This window comes from Protobothrops mucrosquamatus, unplaced genomic scaffold, assembly GCF_001527695.2.
Source record: "Protobothrops mucrosquamatus isolate PMUCROS unplaced genomic scaffold, P.Mucros_1.0 scaffold2746, whole genome shotgun sequence".
In the NCBI taxonomy this organism is placed as follows: domain Eukaryota; kingdom Metazoa; phylum Chordata; class Lepidosauria; order Squamata; family Viperidae; genus Protobothrops; species Protobothrops mucrosquamatus.
Window position 1 is genome coordinate 22,911 of NW_015388787.1, and position 18,173 is coordinate 41,083.

General features: G+C 42.7%; 1 protein-coding gene across 1 annotated transcript in view; it reads right to left on the reverse strand.

Moving 5' to 3' along the window:
* Positions 1-18,173, reverse strand: part of TRPV3 (transient receptor potential cation channel subfamily V member 3) — a 47,239-nt gene that overhangs the window by 18,791 nt on the left and 10,275 nt on the right. The window contains exons 2-7 of the mRNA XM_029286027.1: positions 12,229-12,315; positions 11,187-11,344; positions 8,643-8,819; positions 6,038-6,178; positions 2,849-3,129; positions 1,763-1,939 (exon numbers count right to left, since the gene is read on the reverse strand). Of these exons, the coding sequence (XP_029141860.1) occupies positions 1,763-1,939; positions 2,849-3,129; positions 6,038-6,178; positions 8,643-8,819; positions 11,187-11,344; positions 12,229-12,315 (1,021 nt within the window). The remainder of the gene's footprint in view (positions 1-1,762; positions 1,940-2,848; positions 3,130-6,037; positions 6,179-8,642; positions 8,820-11,186; positions 11,345-12,228; positions 12,316-18,173) is intronic.

Here is an 18,173-nt window from a genome sequence, read left to right on the forward strand (position 1 = left end):
TTACATTCAGATGCTTGGCAACTGATTCATATTTATGACGGTCACAGTGTCCCAGGGTCATGTGAAGTGACCAAAACCTGCTGCAACCACCCAGCAGACGGGGGGAATAAAAACCAAACACCCCCCCACCCCACCCCCGCTGCCAATCCTCAACAGAAATGCTCACAACAATGAAAACCTCGGACAGGAGGAAGAGCACGGTCGGGTGGACAGGCAGGTGTCTTGCTCGGCTGTGGCTTGGGGGGCACTTTTTTCAGTGCCATTGTAACTTCGAACAGTCACTAAGCGAACTGTTGTAAGTCGAGGACTATCTGTACTTTATCACTTTTTTCCTTTTTGGGGGGGGTCATCAAGTTTTTGACACCTTGATAGGCGACTGGTGGTACTGGGATGTTGCCATATCCTAAAAGTGGCACAATGGGTGAAAAGGTTGAAAAGCCCTGACATAACACACCAACAAATGTCCTCCTCTCGGCCTCAATCAGGACATCAATCACTGGATCCTACCGTGATCTGATTGGCTCATGGCCAAAACAAGAGGATACCCGATTGGCTCTCTAAACACTCGTGCTCATTGGCTACAATCAGATGAAGGAAAGCTACCTGAGATCAACCTAAGCAAGGTGTGCTTCCTTTTTCTGGTTATTTGGCTATAACTTTTCATAGAATACAGTACAGATAATTGAACAAACTTTGTTGCGTTACATTCTCGATTAAATTACCTTTACATTGATATATAATTTTATGGTATTACTCCAAAGAAAAGTGGTGTTATTAGCCATCCAACCTCAAAAATACACTTTTTCCCAAAAGGTTTCCACAATTTTGGCCACTACTGTAGTCCAAAGGATGAACGAGCAGAGAGGGATGCAGGCGGTCCTCGATCAAAATTTCTGTTGCTAAGCGAGCCACTGGTTAATTGAGTTTTGCCCCCTTTTACAACCTTTCTTGTCACAGTTGTTAAGTGAATCCTTGCAGTTGTTAAGTAAGGAACAGGGTTGTTGCATGAATCCCGCTGCCCCGTTGACTTTGCTTGTCAGAAGATCACAGAAGGGGATGACGTGACCCCGGGATGCAGCAACCGTCATAAATACGAGTCAGTTGCCAAGCGTCTGAATTTTGATCATGTGACCAAGGGGAATGCTGCAACGGTTGTAAGAGAGAGAGAAGGAGAAAGACAGAGAGACACAGAGAGAGAAAGAGAGAGAGAAAAAAAGAGAGACAGAAAGAAAAAAAACAAGAGAAAGAGAGAAGAAGGGAGAAAGAGAGAAGGAGAGGGAAAGAAAGGAATAGAGAAAGAAAGAGAAAAAATGAGAAAGAGAGAGAGAAAAAGAGAAGAAGGGAGAAGGGAGAGAAAGTAAAAGAAATGAAAAAGAAAAAGAGAAAGAGAGAAGGGAGAAAGAAAGAGACAGAAAGAGAAAAAATGAGAAAGAGAAGAAGAGAGAGAGAAAGAAAAAGAAATGAAAAAGAGAAAGAGAAAGGGAGAACGGAGAAAGAGAAAGAAATAGAGAGAGAAAGACAGAAAGAAAAAAACAAGAGAGAAAGAGGGAAAGAGAGAGGGAGAAGAGAGAAAGAGGGAGAGAAAAAGTGAGAGAGAGGAGACAGAAAGAGAAAGAGAAGGAGAGAGAGAGAGAGAGAAAGAAAGAAAAAGAGAAGGAGAGAGAGAGAGAGAGAGAGAGAAAGAGAGAAAGAGAGAAAGAGAGAAAAACCTTGAAAAATAGAAGCCCAGTTCTTTTGGGAACGCACTGACTCAAGGACTTACCCCAATATTAGTATTATAGACAATGATATCCAGTAACGAATTGTCCGAAGTGGTGTCCAATTCTGTGAGGTCGTAAAGGGAGGACTGGACGGGGCCATAAGCCCAGTCGGTGAACTTCCTGGAAAGGCTTCGGATGGATTTCTCTTTGATTTCTCGGCTGAGGATGTACTTCAGAATCTAAAAGGATCCAAAGTCAAGGAGAGAGTAAGAGTCCAGATGGTGTGAAGACAAGGGAGGGAGGGTCTCAAAGACTTAGCTAGGACCACCATCCTGCTCCTCACAAGAGGTGAACACCCTGAAAGTTGATCCTTGCACCTGTTCCAGTTCTGCACATTGACAATGTTGACATTGAGAGTACGGTTTTCCAACCTCAACAACTTTAAGCGATGTGGACTTCATCTCCCAGAATTCCCCAGCCAGCCATGCTTTAAGAGGGGTGGGCTTCCATTCCCAGAATTCCCCAGCCAGCCATGCTTTAAGAGGGGAGGACTTCAGCTCCCAGAATTCCCCAGCCATCATGCTTTAAGAGGGGAGGAAGTCAACTCCCAGAATTCCCCAGCTTTCATGCTTTAAGAGGGGAGGAATTCACATAACAGAATTCCCCAGCCGTCATGCTATAAGAGGGGTGGACTTCAGCTCCCAGAATTCCCCAGCCAGCATGCTTTAAGATGGGAGGACTTCAGCTCCCAGAATCCTCCAGCTAGCATGCTTTGAGGGGAGGATTTCAACTCCCAGAATTCCCCAGCCATCATGCTTTAAGAGGGGAGGAGTTCAACTCCCAGAATTCCCCAGCCAGCATGGTTTAGGATGGGGGGATTTCAACTCCCAGAATTCCCCAGCCAGCATGGTTTAGGATGGGGGGACTTCCACTCCCAGAATTCCCCAGCCATCATGCTTTAGAGGGGAGGACTTCAACTCCCAGAATTCCCCAGCCAGCCTGCTTTAAGAGGGGTGGACCTCCACTCCCAGAATCCCCCAGCAAGCATGGTTTAAACCGGACGTGGACTTCAACTCCCAGAACCGTAACTTTAAACGGTCACTAAATGAACTTTTCGTACGTCCAGGATTTCCTGTCGTGAGGCATACCTCTAACTTCCCTGTTTTTGCTGCCAGCTGCAGAGGCGTTAAACCATCTTTATTCTTCACCATCTCCAAATTCCGGCTTCGGCTTTTCAAGAGGATGGCGTCGTACATCCGCCGGACAAAGTCATTCTGGGTCTTGAAGTCTTCTGCCACGGTCACCAGCGCATGGAGGATGTTGTTCCCCCGCGCATCCTGAGACATGATGTCCGTCTTGCTGTTCTCCATCAAGAGCTGCACGATGTCCGGCTGGTTGGTGCAGGCCGCTAACGCCAGAGGGGTCTCGCCTGCAAAGAGGGGGCCGAATTGCAGGCTCTGAGGGTCAACGTTTACCACGGGTGGCCTTGAGCTGAAGGGCTAAACGTCTTGATAACTCCCGTTTCTTTTATTATTTGCGCACCAGCTCAGGAGATTTCGGGAAAGTTTCAGCCAGAACTTCAAAAATCTCACAAGGTTTAAAGGAACGCAAATACTAGCAAAGTTTAATGAAAAGTAAAATGGATGGATGGATGGATGGATGGATGGATGGATGGATGGATGGATGGATGGATGGATAGATAGATAGATAGATAGATAGATAGATAGATAGATAGATAGATAGATAGATAGATAGATAGATAGATAGATAGATAGATAGATAGATAGATAGATAGATAGATAAAGACAGACAGACAGACAGACAGATCAAATAGGAGATGGGGGGTAGGATAGGTAGAGATAGAGAGAGAGAGAAAGAGAGAGAAATAGATAGGAGAGAGGTAAGGATGAATAGATAGACAGACAGACAGACAGACAGATAGAGACAGACAGACAGACAGACAGACAGACAGACAGACAGACAGACAGACAGACAGACAGACAGACAGACAGACAGATAGATAGATAGATAGATAGATAGATAGATAGATAGATAGATAGAGACAGACAGACAGACAGGTAGGTAGGTACGTAGATAGATAGATAGATAGATAGACAGACAGACAGACAGACAGACAGACAGGCAGACATTGGAGAAATAGGCAATGGGGAGGTAGGATAGGTAGAGATAGAGAGATAGAGATACAGAGACAGAGAAAGAGAGACAAATAGACAAATAGATAGGAGACAGATAAGGATGAAGAGAAAGAGAGAGAGATATGAAAGAAATAGGAGTTGGAGAGGTAGGATAAGTAAGAGATAGAGCTACAGAGACAGAAAGAGATAGAAATAGACAGACAAATAGATAGGAGAGAGGTAAGGATAGATAGATAGATAGATAGATAGATAGATAGATAGATAGATAGATAGATAGATAGATAGATAGATAGATAGATAGATAGATAGATAGATAGATAGATAGATAGATAAGGATGGATGGATGGATGGATGGATGGATGGATGGGTCGGTGGATGGATGGATGGATATATAAGAGAAAAAGAAAGAAAGGAAGGAAGGAAGGAAGGAAGAAAGAAAGAAAGAAAGAAAGAAAGAAAGAAAGAAAGAAAAAGAGAGAGAAAGCAATGGAGAGAAAGATAAAGATAAATAGGCAGAAAGATAAATGGACAGACAGACAGAACTTCGTATGCAAAGCCCATTGTCAGACCATGGCTTGACAGCAATTTGAAAAATGATGCAGTAATTTGCCTTAAGAAAACGTTTGGGAGCTTCTGCATGATATCAGAATACCCAAGTATTTTTCTGTCAAGCAGGGAATAAAACAATTACGAAGCCAACAGTCACACATTTATTTCACTCGACTAGATGGAAGAGCTAAGATTGATCAGCAAATGCGAAAATAATATTTTCTTTTGTCATGTGTCATTTGTGCCACCCCTTGATAAATAACTTAAACTATCGCTGTGATTAAATCTTGATTTATTATTTAGGATGTTATTATTATGCATTTATCAAGGGGTGGCACAAAACAAAAAGAGAAGATAAACAAATTGGAAGTCAGTGCAATTCACGTCCCAGAAAACAAAATCTTAATATTAAAGTGAGATGGGCAGTTAAGAAACACGAAATATAAACAAACAAAACAACATCATGACTATACAGTACTTTTAAAATCACACACTGGGGTTAGGACCACAAAAAAAAAAGGTCGTAAAATCGGGTCAGTCACACAAGCTGACCTGCTTTACGACTGTCACAACTTATGATAATTGCCAGGCTAAATTACGATCATATGTCAAGGACGCAATTTTGGATCATTGCTGCCCGGATGTAGCCATATTATATTATTTATATGTATCCTACCTTTATTATTTTTACAAATAACTCAAGAAGAAAAAAATATCCAACACACTTTCCTCCTCCCATTTTCCCCACGACAACCCTGTGAGGTGGGTTGGGCTAAGAAAGAGGAACTGGCTCAAAGTCACCCAGCCGGCTTTCACGCCTAAAGCAGAACTAGAATTCACCGTCTCCTGGCGATTGGCCTAAAGTCACCCAGCCGGCTTTCACGCCTAAAGCAGAACTAGAATTCACCGTCTCCTGGCGATGGGCCCAAAGTCACCCAGACGGCTTTCATGCCTAAAGCAGGACTAGAATTCACCGTCTCCTGGCGATTGGCCTAAAGTCACCCAGCCGGCTTTCATACCTAAAGCAGAATTAGAATTCACCGTCTCCTGGTGATTGGCCTAAAGTCACCCAGCCGGCTTTCATACCTAAAGCAGGACTAGAATTCACCGTCTCCTGGTGATTGGCCCAAAGTCACCAGCTTTCATGCCCAAAAGGCAGTACTAGAACTCACCTTTTTCTGGTGCTTGGCCCAAAGTCCCCATACCTAACATGAGACTAGAACTCTCCGTCGCTATCTTTCTGGCCTGGTGCCTTAACCAAACTTATGGTGTAAGGAGAAACTTCCTGACAGTGAGAACAATTAACCAGTGGAACAACCTGCCTCCAGAAGCGGTGAATGCTCCAACACTGGAAGTTTTTAAGAAGAGACTGGACAGCCATTTGTCCGAAATGGTATAGGGTTTCCTGCCTGAGCAAGGGGTTGGACTAGATGACCTTCAAGGTCCCTTCCAACTTTATTATTATTATTATTATTATTATTATTATTATTATTATTATTATTATTATTATTATTATTATTATTATTATTATTTGGACACCGAAGGAACACATGCAGTTGCTGACCCCCCACCCCGGCTTGACCACTTTTACTGCCACTTTCCACCATGTCTCAGCTACTATCAGACCCTTACCGAAATAAAACCCTTCGTGTTTGCGTTTGGGATTAAAGAACACGCCCTGGGCATGGGCGTTGACGTCGGCGCCTTTCTCAATCAGGGTCTGAGTGATGTCGTACTGACGTCTCTCGATGGCGATATTTAGAGCCGTCTGTCCTGGGTTGGAAAAGCAAAAACTAGAATCAAGAAGTTTCTTTGCAAGTTTCAATATTAAAAAAGAAAAAAAAAACAATAATTCAGATGAATGTTTCTCAACTTTGGCCATTTTAAGAAGGGTGGACTTCAACTCCCAGAATTCCTCAACCGGCATGCTTTAAGATGGGTGGATTTCAACTCCCAGAATTCCTCAGCCAGCATGCTTTAAGATAGGAGAATTCCCTATCTCAATTCCCAGAATTCTCCAATCAGCATGTTTAAGATGAGTGGACTTCAACTCCCAGAATTCCTCAGCCAACCTGCTTTAAGAGGGGTGGACTGCCACTCCCAGAATTCCCCAGCCAGGATGCTTTAAGAGGGGTGGGCTTCCACTCCCAGAATTCCCCAGCCAGCCATGCTTTAAGAGGGGTGGGCTTCCACTCCCAGAATTCCCCAGCTAGCCTGCTTGAAGATGGGTGGACTTCCACTCCCAGAATTCCCCAGCAAACCATACTTTAAGAGGGGAGGACTTCAATTCCCAGAATTCCTCAGCCAGCATGCTTTAAGAGGGATGGACTTCCACTCCCAGAATCCTCCAGGTGAGGAATTCTGGGAGTTGAAGTCCATCCATCTTAAAGCATGTGGGCTGAAGTCCACCCCTCTTAAAGTGGTCAAGCTTGAGAACCTGATTTAGGATAAACCTCCTTTTTGCTTGCGAGCTCGCTGTGAGCAAGCGGCTGCATCGTTCATCTAATCGTGGTTTCTTCCATTTTAATCTTTCGTCCAGCTTCTCTTTCAAAAATTATCTTTCAGGAAGCGTCTTTATGCTTACGATTCACTTCCTTGGGTAAACCTGGACATTTATTCTACGACATGAAACGTTGTTGTGGCTATGACTCGCTAGGCGTGTTGCTAAACGTGGTTAAACGCTTACACAAACATGGTCTACCGATTCAACTTTGTTGTTTGCCATTTTCAGGGATGTCCAGAAGAGATGGGGACACTGAGGCCTGCTCTTTGGACGCACACATTCTCGGACGTCAGATGTATCCCCCCCCCACCTTTAGAAAAAGAGATGGTTAGGAATGTCCATGCAGAAGGGGGTCAAAAAAGTCAAAATGGCGTCTGTGGTCATGCAAGGCCAGACCACTAACCAATGGAGGGGTCATTGCACAGTTGAGGCTGCCATTTTGACTTTTTTGACCGTTACCATGGACGCCTGTTGTAAGGACAGTCCCCCTTTAAAGGACATTAATAACAGGTCTTGAGTCTTAAGTAACTGTGATAACTTTTCCTCATTAGTCTATGACAGGGGTAGGCAACCGTGACTCTTTTATGACTTGTGGACTTCAACTCCCAGAATTCCTGAGCCAGCATGGGGGAACTATGGCCCGGTTTATGACTTGTGGACTTCAACTCCCAGAATTCCTGAGCCAGCATGGGGAAAACTTTGACCCCTTCATGATTCGTGGACTTCAACTCCCAGAATTCCTGAGCCAGCATGGCTCAGCTTGGAAACCTCTCCCTTTCCCCTCAGCATGGCTGGCTCAGGAATTCTGGGAGTTGATGTCCACGAGTCATAAAAGAGCCAAAGTTGCCTACCCCCATTCTATGACTTAATCTGCAGGTAGTGCTCGACTTATTGCCATAATGAAGCCCCATATTTTGGTTGCTAAACAAGACGGTTGTTAAGAGAAATTTTGCCTCATTTTACAACCTTGTTTGCCACAGTGGTTAAGTGAATCTCTGCAGTTGCTATGTTGTTAAGTGAACCTGGCTTCCCTATTGACTTTGCTTGTCAGGTGGTCACAAAAAGGAATGATGTGTCCCCAGGAGAGTGCAACTGTCATAAGTACGAGTCAGTTTCTAACTGTCTGAATTTTGATCATGTGACCATGGGGACGCTGCAACTGTCCTAAGTACGAGTCAGTTTCCAACTGTCTGAATTTTGATCACGTGACCATGGGGACAGTGCAACTGTCACAAGTATGAGTCAGTTTCCAACTGTCTGAATTTTGATCATGTGACCATGGGGACAGTGCAACTGTCACAAGTACGAGTCAGTTTCCAACTGTCTGAATTTTGATCACGTGACCATAGAGACACTGCAACGGTCATAAGTACGAGTCAGTTGCCAACTGTCTGAATTTTGATCACGTGACCATGGGGACACTGCAACGGTCACAAGCGTGAAAAACAGCCCTAAGTCTCTTCTTTGAGGGATGTTGTACCTTTGAACGGTCATTAAATGAACTGTTGTTAAGTCGAGGACTACCTGTACCGTGAAAAATACATTATTCAATTGATTTTCAGGGTGAATCTTCTGACTAGATTGAGGCTGTTGTGGGAATTGCTGCCTACAATATATATTTTCTCCGCTTCCCAGCCGAAATAAATCTTTCAGGGCCTTCCCCAGGTGCACTGACGAAGCAATTTTTGTGACACTTTTTGCAAATTTTTTAAAACCCGGAGCAGGTGCCCATACCTCTATAGGCTTCCTCCGTGTAGGCTGCATTAATGAGTTTTTCTAGGATTTGGTTCTCTTCTGCAAACGAGAGCAGCATGTTCACAACTTCCTTGGTGTGCTGGTTGATGTTCAACAAAGCTTTCATTAGGCAGGTTTTCCCGGTGTCTGAGGAGGTCATCTTATTCATCAGATATTCTGGAAAAGAAGAATAAATTATCCCTGATTTCCTGCCGTTTTAATTAAGGCTGATTGGGGACGCTACCACCATCAAACAGAAGGAAGTTACGGATTCCTTTGTGGGCAGGCAAATGAGAAGCCATAATTGCACCAAAAGCTTGTTTTTAAAAAAAATTAATAAAGCAATTGCAGGGATCCAGTCATGCGGTGATTGAGGATCCAAACGGTTGTTCATAGGGCGGGGTGCAAAAAGTTAATGTTTCTTATTATGAATGGGCAAAGCTTGCCATTCCGGAAGTCCGGAACATCCTAGAGAAAGGCGGAACATTCTGGAGAAAACCAGAACTTTTAAGAGAGAGAGAGAAAGAGAGAAAGAAAGAGAAGAGAAGAGAAGAGAGGAGAAGAGAAGAGAAGAGAAGAGAAGAGAAGAGAAGAGAAGAGAAGAGAAGAGAAGAGAAGAGAAGAGAAGAGAAGAGAAGAGAAGAGAAGAGAAGAGAAAATAGAACATTCTGAGAATAGCAGAACTTTTCAGAGGAAACCAGACCATTCTGGGGAAAACCAAAACTTCCTGGAGAAAACCTGAATAATTCTGGAGAATGTTCTATTCCTGGATAAAGCCAGAACTTTCTAGAAGAAGAAAAAACAGAACATTCTGGAGAATACCAGAACGTTCCAGAGGAAACCAGACTATTCTGGGGAAAACCAAAACTTCCTGAATAAAACCTGAATAATTCTGGAGAAAGTCAGAACATTCTTGAAGAAAACCAGAACTTTCTAGAAGAGAAAAAAAACCAGAACAGAACGTTCTGGAGAATAGCAGAACTTTCCAGAGCAAACCAGACCATTCTGGACAAAACCAAAAGTTCCTGGAGAAAACCTGAATAATTTTGGAGAAAGTCAAAACATTCTGGAGAAAGTCAGAAGTTTCTTGGGCAAAAACCAGAACATTCTGGAAAAGACCAGAACTTTCTAGAGAGAACCAGAACATTCTGGAGAATAGCAGAACATTACAGGGAGCTCCAGTATATTCCGAGGAATTCTGGAACATTCCTTTTTTTCTTCTAGAATATGTCCATTCACCACATCATAAGACCATCGGAAACCATTTCTTACTTTCAAAGTTATTTTTAAAAACTACTAGATTCCCCTCCCAGAAGGACTATGTCCCGCCACTTCCCCAATCAGATAACATCTTCTTTACTTAGTTAGTTTTTATATCTTGCCTTTATTATATTTTACAAATGTCAAAGCAACAAACATACCCAACACATCTTCCTCTTCCTGTTTTCTCCACAAAAACAACCCTGTGAGGTGGATTGGGCTGAGAGAGAGGAGGACTAGCTCAAAGTCACCCAGCGAGTTTTCCTGCCTAAGGCAGCACTCGAACTCACAGTCCTCTTGCGATTGACCCAGAATCACCCAGCCAACTTTAGTACCTAAGGCAGGACTAGAACTCACCGTCTCCTGGTGATTGGCCCATAATCACCCACTCAGCCTTCATACCTAAGGCAGGACTAGAACTCCCCGACTCCTGATTTCTAGCCTGGTGCCTTAATCACTAGAACAATTAACCAGTGGAACAACCTGCCTCCAGAAGTTGTGAATGCTCCAACACTGAAACTTTTTAAAAAGAGACTGGACAGCCATTTGTCTGAAATGGTATAGGGTTTCCTGCCTGAGCAGGGGGTTGGACTAGATGACCTCCAAGGTCCCTTCCAACTATTCTATTCTATTCTATTCTATTCTATTCTATTCTATTCTATTCCATTCCATTCCATTCCATATTTTCTATTTCTATTCTATTCTATTCTATTCTATTCCATTCCATTCCTTGCTGACAGTTAGAACAATTAATTAACTAGATGACCTCCAACTATTATTATTATTATTATTATTATTATTATTATTATTACTACTACTACTACTACTACTACTACTATCCTATTCTATTCTACTCTACTCTATTCTATTTCAAATTCTATTCTATTCCATATTCTATTCCATTCCGTTCCGTTCCGTTCTGTTCTATTCTTCTACTTCATTTCATTATTCTATTCTATTCTATTCTATTCTATTCTATTCTATTCTATATTCTATTCTATTCCGTTCTTTCACTATTCTATCCAATTCTGTTTCTTTCCATTCCATTCCATTCCGTTCTTTCATTATCCTATCCTATCCTATTCTCGATCAAATTTGCAAAAAATGGGACAGGCCTTCCATGGTTCTCTGGACATTTTTGACACCCTCCTAAGTATGCCCCCAAGTGCCGCCCTCCTGGCCCCTGAAAAGGGGGTGCCCCCTTCATTCTTGGCATCCCTAATCTTATTCCACCCACCAAATTCACCTTTTCCTCCCTGCAGAGGTAGAGCAAAGGCCACCAACCTTGGACAGTCAGATTTTGGCACCTCTGCGAACGGTCCTTCAGTTCCGCCAGGACACTCTGCAGGTCCTCCAGATTCCCTTCCGAAACTGCCCGGAAGAGATATTTTTTCAGTTTCTTGCGGCGACTGTTCGGCTGAGCGTTTTGGGTTGAGTTGGTGCTGCGGAAAAGGGAAAACACGTGGGTCCTTTTTGGGGTGCAGACTAAGGAAGGAACAAGCCGTTTGGGGAAGAAGGATAGTTTTTGACACAAAGACCTCATGAGACTGGCCTACCTAGGCAGGCTGTTGTGCAAGCAATAGTAATATGGCTTGGAAGGGCCTGTACGAATGCTATGAGGTTTCGGGGAGGGGGGGTTTCATTAAAACGCACACACAAACAGAGACACAGGCATACAAACATGACAGACACACACAAATACACAAATAATTGGAGCCAGGCTTTGTCAAAATGCTTTCCAAAATCAATTTTAGGAAACCTTGAGGTCAGCCCACGTCAGGAGGAGAAGACATAATCAATACCTCTAATCTAGCCTAGTAATTAATCTATAGCAGCGTTTCTCAACTGTGGCAACTTAAACAGGAGTGGACTGAAACATGCTGGCTGGGGAATTCTGGGAGCTGAAGTCCACCCATCTTAAACCAGGCTGGATGGGGAATTCTGGGAGCTGAAGTCCACCTGAAAGCATGCTGGCTGGGGAATTCTGGGAGTGGAAGCCCACCCCTCTTAAAGCATGCTGGCTGGGGGATTCTGGGAGTGGAAGTCCACCCATCTTAAAGCAGGCTGGCTGGGAAATTCTGGGAGTGGAAGTCCACCCCTCTTAAACCATGACTGGCTGGGGAATTCTGGGAGTGGAAGCCCACCCCTCTTAAAGCAGGCTGACTGGGGGATTCTGGGAGTGGAAGTCCACCCCTCTTAAACCATGACTGGCTGGGGAATTTTGAGAGTGGAAGCCCACCCAACTTCAAGCCGTCAAGGTTGAGAAACACAGATCTATAGCCCCCCCCTCACAGATACTTCCACCTCCCCCCCAGACTTGCCTTACCAAGAACACTCTGCATTTGGGGTATATTCTGTCATGTCATCCTGGATTGACTGGGGGGAATCCATATCCTCACAGTTGGCGGAGGCACTGCGTGAAAAAGAAGTGAAGAAGAAATGGAAAAAGAAGTGAAAAAGAAATTTAAAGGTCAGGAGAACGTCTAATGATCGGGGTACAGGTCGTCCTCGGCTTACGGCCACAACTGAGCCCCCAGTTTTTGGTCGCTAAGTGAAACATTGGTTAAGTGAATTTTGCCTCAGTTTACACAGCCGTTAAGCAAATCTTTGCGGTTGTTAAATTAGTCACAGGGTGGTTAAGTGGATCTGGCTTCCTGCATTGACTCTGCTTGTCAGAAGGTCGTAAAAGGGAATCACGTGACACCCCCCCAGGATGCTGCGACCGTCGTAAATACGAGTCCGTTGCCAAGCATCTGAATTTTGATCACGTGACCATGGGGACGCTGCCACAGTCGTAAGCGTGAAAAAAGGTCGTAAGTCCCTTTTTCGGTGCTGTTGTAACTTTGAACGGTCATTAAATGGATTGTTATAAGTCGAGGATTACCTGTATTTCTTCTATCAGTGCATCGCTGGAAGAAGAAGATGCGAATCTGCCGGTAAAGTCTTTTTCTGAATTTCTCCTCTTTGGGACACCCCCTCCAAATTAAGATTTAAGTTTCCAGCAATTTACAATGCTTGAGGAAGAGGGCTTTGGCAACTGACGTCCTCTATTTATGACGGTTGCAGTGTCCCGGGGTCACATAATCCCCTTTTGCAACTTACGAGCTTTCTTTCCACAGTTGTTAAGTGAATCACTGCAGGATCTGGACAGATTTGAACACTGGGCGCTATCTAACAAAATGAAATTCAATGGTGAAAAAAGCAAGGTTCTACATTTACGCAAGAAAAACCAATTGTACAGGTATAGTATAGGTGGTACCTTGCTCAATAGTAGCAACTGTGAGAGGGATCTCGGAGTCCTAGTGGACAATCACCTAAATAGGAGCCAGCCGTGTGCTGCAGCTGCCAAAAAGGCCAACACAGTGCTAGGCTGCATTAACAGAGCGATAGAATCAAGATCAGGTGAAGGGTTAATACCACTTTACAAGGCCTTGGTAAGGCCACATTTGGAATACGGCATCCAGTTTTGGTCACCGCGATGTAAAAAACATGCTGAGACTCTAGAAAGAGTGCAGAGAAGAGCAACAAAGATGATTAGAGGACTGGAGGTTAAAATATATAAGGAACGGCTGCTGGAATTGGGTATCTCTAGTTTAACGAAGAGAAGGACGAGGGGGGACATGATAGCAGTGTTCCAATATCTCAGGGGCAGCCCCAAAGAAGAGGGAGTCAAGCTATTCTCCAAAGCACTGAAGGCAGGACAAGAAGCAACGGATGGAAACTGATCAAGGAGAGAAGCAACCTGGAACTAAGGAGAAACTTCCTGACAGTGAGAACAATTAACCAGTGGAACAACCTGCCTCCAGAAGCGGTGAATGCTCCGACACTGGAAGTTTTTAAGAAGAAACTGGACAGCCATTTGTCCGAAATAGTATAGGCAGGGTTTCCTGCCTGAGCAGGGGGTTGGACTAGATGATCTCCAAGGTCCCTTCCAACTTTATCATTATTATGATTATTATTAGGTGTTAAGCTACTAACACATTTGTTAAGTGAACCTGGCTTCCCCATTGACTTTGCTTGTCAGAAGATCGTAAAATAGAAAATAGAACACAATAAAATATAGAATAGAATAGAATAGAAAATAGAAAATAGAAAATAGAAAATAATAGAAAATAAAAAATAGAAAATAGAAAATAAAATAGAATAGGAGCTAGAAGGGACCTTGGAGGTCATCGAGTCCAACCTCCTGCTGAGGCAGGAAACCCTATACCATTTCAGACCAATGGCTGTCCAGTCTCTTCTTAAAAACTTCCAGTGTCGGAGCATTCACTGCTTCTGGAGGCAAGGAGTTCCGCTGATTAATTGTTCTAACTATCAGAAAATTTCAGGAAGTCTGTCAGGAAGTTGGACAACCTTCTCTGTCCAGGATACCTTCCCTTGGATTCCTGCACAGAGCAGGGGGTTGGACTAGATGACCTCCAGGGACCCTTCCAATGCTAGACTTTAATGATTCAAAATTCCTGAGAAAATCCTCCGAGATTTCAAAGTTTGAGGAAGGGGAAGAAACTTTTTGCTGACGTCTGTGATAAAAGATGCATCCTGGACATATTTGGGTCCCCGTTGCGAGAGGCAGATAAGGTATATTCAAGTAGTCCTTGACTTACAACCATTTGTTTAGTAACCATTCAGAGTTATCACGGCACTGGAAAAAGTGACTCGTGACCGTGTTTCACCTTTACGACTGTTGCAGCATCCCCACAGTCAGCTGATCAAAATTCAGACACTTGGCAATTGGTTCATACTTGCGACCGTCGCACTGTCCTGGGGTCGTGGGATTCCCCTTTTGCAACAACAACAACAACAACAACAACAACAATAATAATAATAGTAAAGTTGGAAAGGACCTTGGAGGTCTTCTAGTCTGACCCCCTGCTCAGGTGGGAAACCCTAATAATAATAATAATAATAATAATAATAATAACAACAACAACAACAACAATAATAGTAATAATAATAAAGTTGGAAGGGACCTTGGAGGTCATCTAGTCCAACCCCCTGCTCAGGCAGGAAACCCTACACCATTTCAGACAAATGGAGTGTCCAGTCTCTTCTTAAAAACCTTCTGACAAGCAAAGTCAACCGGGAGGCCTGATTCACTTAACAACCCCGATGTGCAGTGATTCACTTAACAACGGTGGCAAGAGAAGTGGAAAAATGGGGCAGGACTCCCTTAACCACTGTCTGGCTTAGCAATGAAAATTTGGAGCTCCATCGCGGTTGTAGGGCGAGGACTCCCTGCAGTTCATTCATGCAGAATTTTATAAATTTGTTTAAGAAAGAAAGAAAGGAAGGAAGGATGGAAAGAAGGAAGGAAGGAAAGAAAGAAGGAAGAAAAAGAAAAAAGAAAAAGAAAGAGGGAAGGAAGGAAGGAAGGAAGGAAGAAAAAGACAGAAAGGAAAGAAAGAAAAAAAAGAAAGAGAGAGAAAGGAAGGAAGGAAGGAAGGAAAAGAAAGAAAGAGGGAAGGAAGGAAGGAAGGAAGGAAGGAAGGAAGAAAGAAAGAAAGAAAGAAAGAAAGAAAGAAAGAAAGAAAGAAAGAAAGAAAGAAAGAAAGAAAGAAAGAGAAAGACGAAAGGAAAGGAAGGAAGGAAGGAAGGAAGGAAGGAAGGAAGGAAGGAAGGAAGGAAGGAAGGAAGGACTGTGGGATCCTTGCTACTCTCTGAGCATGCTGGTTTCCTTGCAGACGTTTCATGACCCAACTAGGCAACATCATCAGTGATAGAAGAGAGTGTGGTTTACAGGGAGGGAGGAAAGGAAGGAAGGAAAGGAAGAAAAAGAAAGAAAAAGAAAGAAAGAAAGGAAAGAAAGAAAGAAAGAAAGGAAAGAAAGAAAGAAAGAAAGAAAGAGAAAGAAAGAAAGAAAAAGAAAGAAAGAAAGGAAAGAAAGAAAGAAAGAAAGAAAGAAAGAAAGAAAGAAAGAAAGNCTGAAGGCAGGACAAGAAGCAACGGGTGGAAACTCATCAAGGAGAGAAGCAACCTAGAACTAAGGAGAAACTTCCTGACAGTTAGAACAATTAACCAGTGGAACAACCTGCCTCCAGAAGCGGTGAATGCTCCAACACTGGAAGTTTTTAAGAAGAGACTGGACAGCCATTTGTCTGAAATGGTATAGGGTTTCCTGCCCGAGCAGGGGGTTGGACTAGATGACCTCCAAGGTCCCTTCCGACCTTATTATTATTATTATTATCATTATTATTATTATTATTATTATTATTATTATTATTATTATTATTATTAGGTGTTAAGCTACTAACACATTTGTTAAGTGAATCTGGCTTCCCCATTGACTTTGCTTGTCAGAAGGTCGTAAAATAGAAAATAGAACACAATAAAATATAGAATAGATTAGAAAATAGAAAATAATAGAAAATAGAAAATAATAGAAAATAGAAAATAGAAAATAATAGAAAATAGAAAATAATAGAAAATAGAATAGGAGCTAGAAGGGACCTTGGAGGTCATCTAGTCCAACCCCCTGCTCAGGCAGGAAACCCTATACCATTTCGGACAAATGGCTGTCCAGTCTCTTCTTAAAAACTTCCAGTGTTGGAGCATTCACAGCTCCTGGAGTTCCGTTGATTAATTGTTCTAACTATCAGAAAATTTCAGGAAGTTGGACAACCTTCTCCGTCCAGGATACTTTCCCTTGGATTCCTGCACAGAGCATGGGGTTGGACTAGATGACCTCCAGGGATCCTTCCAATGCTAGACTTTAATGATTCAAAGTTCCTGAGAAAATCCTCTGAGATTTCAAAGTTTGAGTAAGGGAAAGAAACTTTTTGCTGACATCTATGATAAAAGATGCATCCTGGACATATTTGGGTCCCAGTTGCGAGAAACAGATAAGGTATATTCAAGTAGTCCTTGACTTACAACCATTTGTTTAGTAACCATTCAGAGTTATCACAGCACTGGAAAAAGTGATTCGTGACCGTGTTTCACCTTTACGACTGTTGCAGCATCCCCACGGCCAGCTGATCAAAATTCAGACGCTTGGCAACTGGTTCATACTTACGACCGTCGCACTGTCCTGGGGTCGTGGGATTCCCCTTTTGCAACAACAACAACAACAATAATAATAATAGTAAAGTTGGAAAGGACCTTGGAGGTCTTCTAGTCTGACCCCCTGTTCAGGTGGGAAACCCTAATAATAATAATAATAATAATAATAATAATAATAATAATAGTAATAATAATAATAACAACAACAATAACAATAACAATAACAATAATAATAATAATAATAATAATAATAATAATAATAATAATAGTAATAATAATAAAGTTGGAAGGGACCTTGGAGGTCATCTAGTCCAACCCCCTGCTCAGGCAGGAAACCCTACACCATTTCAGACAAATGGAGTGTCCAGTCTCTTCTTAAAAACCTTCTGACAAGCAAAGTTAACCGGGAGGCCTGATTCACTTAACAACCCCGATGTGCAGTGATTCACTTAACAACGGTGGCAAGAGAAGTGGAAAATTGGGGCAGGACTCCCTTAACCACTGTCTGGCTTAGCAATGAAAATTTGGAGCTCCATCGCGGTTGTAGGGCGAGGACTCCCTGCAGTTCATTCATGCAGAATTTTATAAATTTGTTTAAGAAAGAAAGGAAGGAAGGAAGGATGGAAAGAAGGAAGGAAGGAAAGAAAGAAGGAAGAAAAAGAAAAAAGAAAAAGAAAGAGGGAAGGAAGGAAGGAAGGAAGGAAGGAAGAAAAAGACAGAAAGGAAAGAAAGAAAAAAAAGAAAGAGAGAGAAAGGAAGGAAGGAAGGAAGGAAAAGAAAGAAAGGGAAGGAAGGAAGGAAGGAAGGAAGGAAGAAAGAAAGAAAGGAAAGAAAGAAAGAAAGAAAGAAAGAAAGAAAGAAAGAGAAAGACGAAAGGAAAGGAAGGAAGGAAGGAAGGAAGGAAGGAAGGAAGGAAGGAAGGAAGGAAGGAAGGACTGTGGGATCCTTGCTACTCTCTGAGCATGCTGGTTTCCTTGCAGACGTTTCATGACCCAACTAGGCAACATCATCAGTGATAGAAGAGAGTGTGGTTTACAGGGAGGGAGGAAAGGAAGGAAGGAAAGGAAGAAAAAGAAAGAAAGAAAGAAAGAAAGAAAGAGAAAGAAAGAAAGAAAAAGAAAGAAAGAAAGGAAAGAAAGAAAGAAAGAAAGAAAGAAAGAAAGAAAGAAAGAAAGAAAGAAAGAAAGAAAGAAAGAGAAAGAAAGAAAGAAAGCAGACAGTGAGGGTGTGTGGGGGGGGTCAAAAATTTAAGAGGGGACAAATGTAAATAAA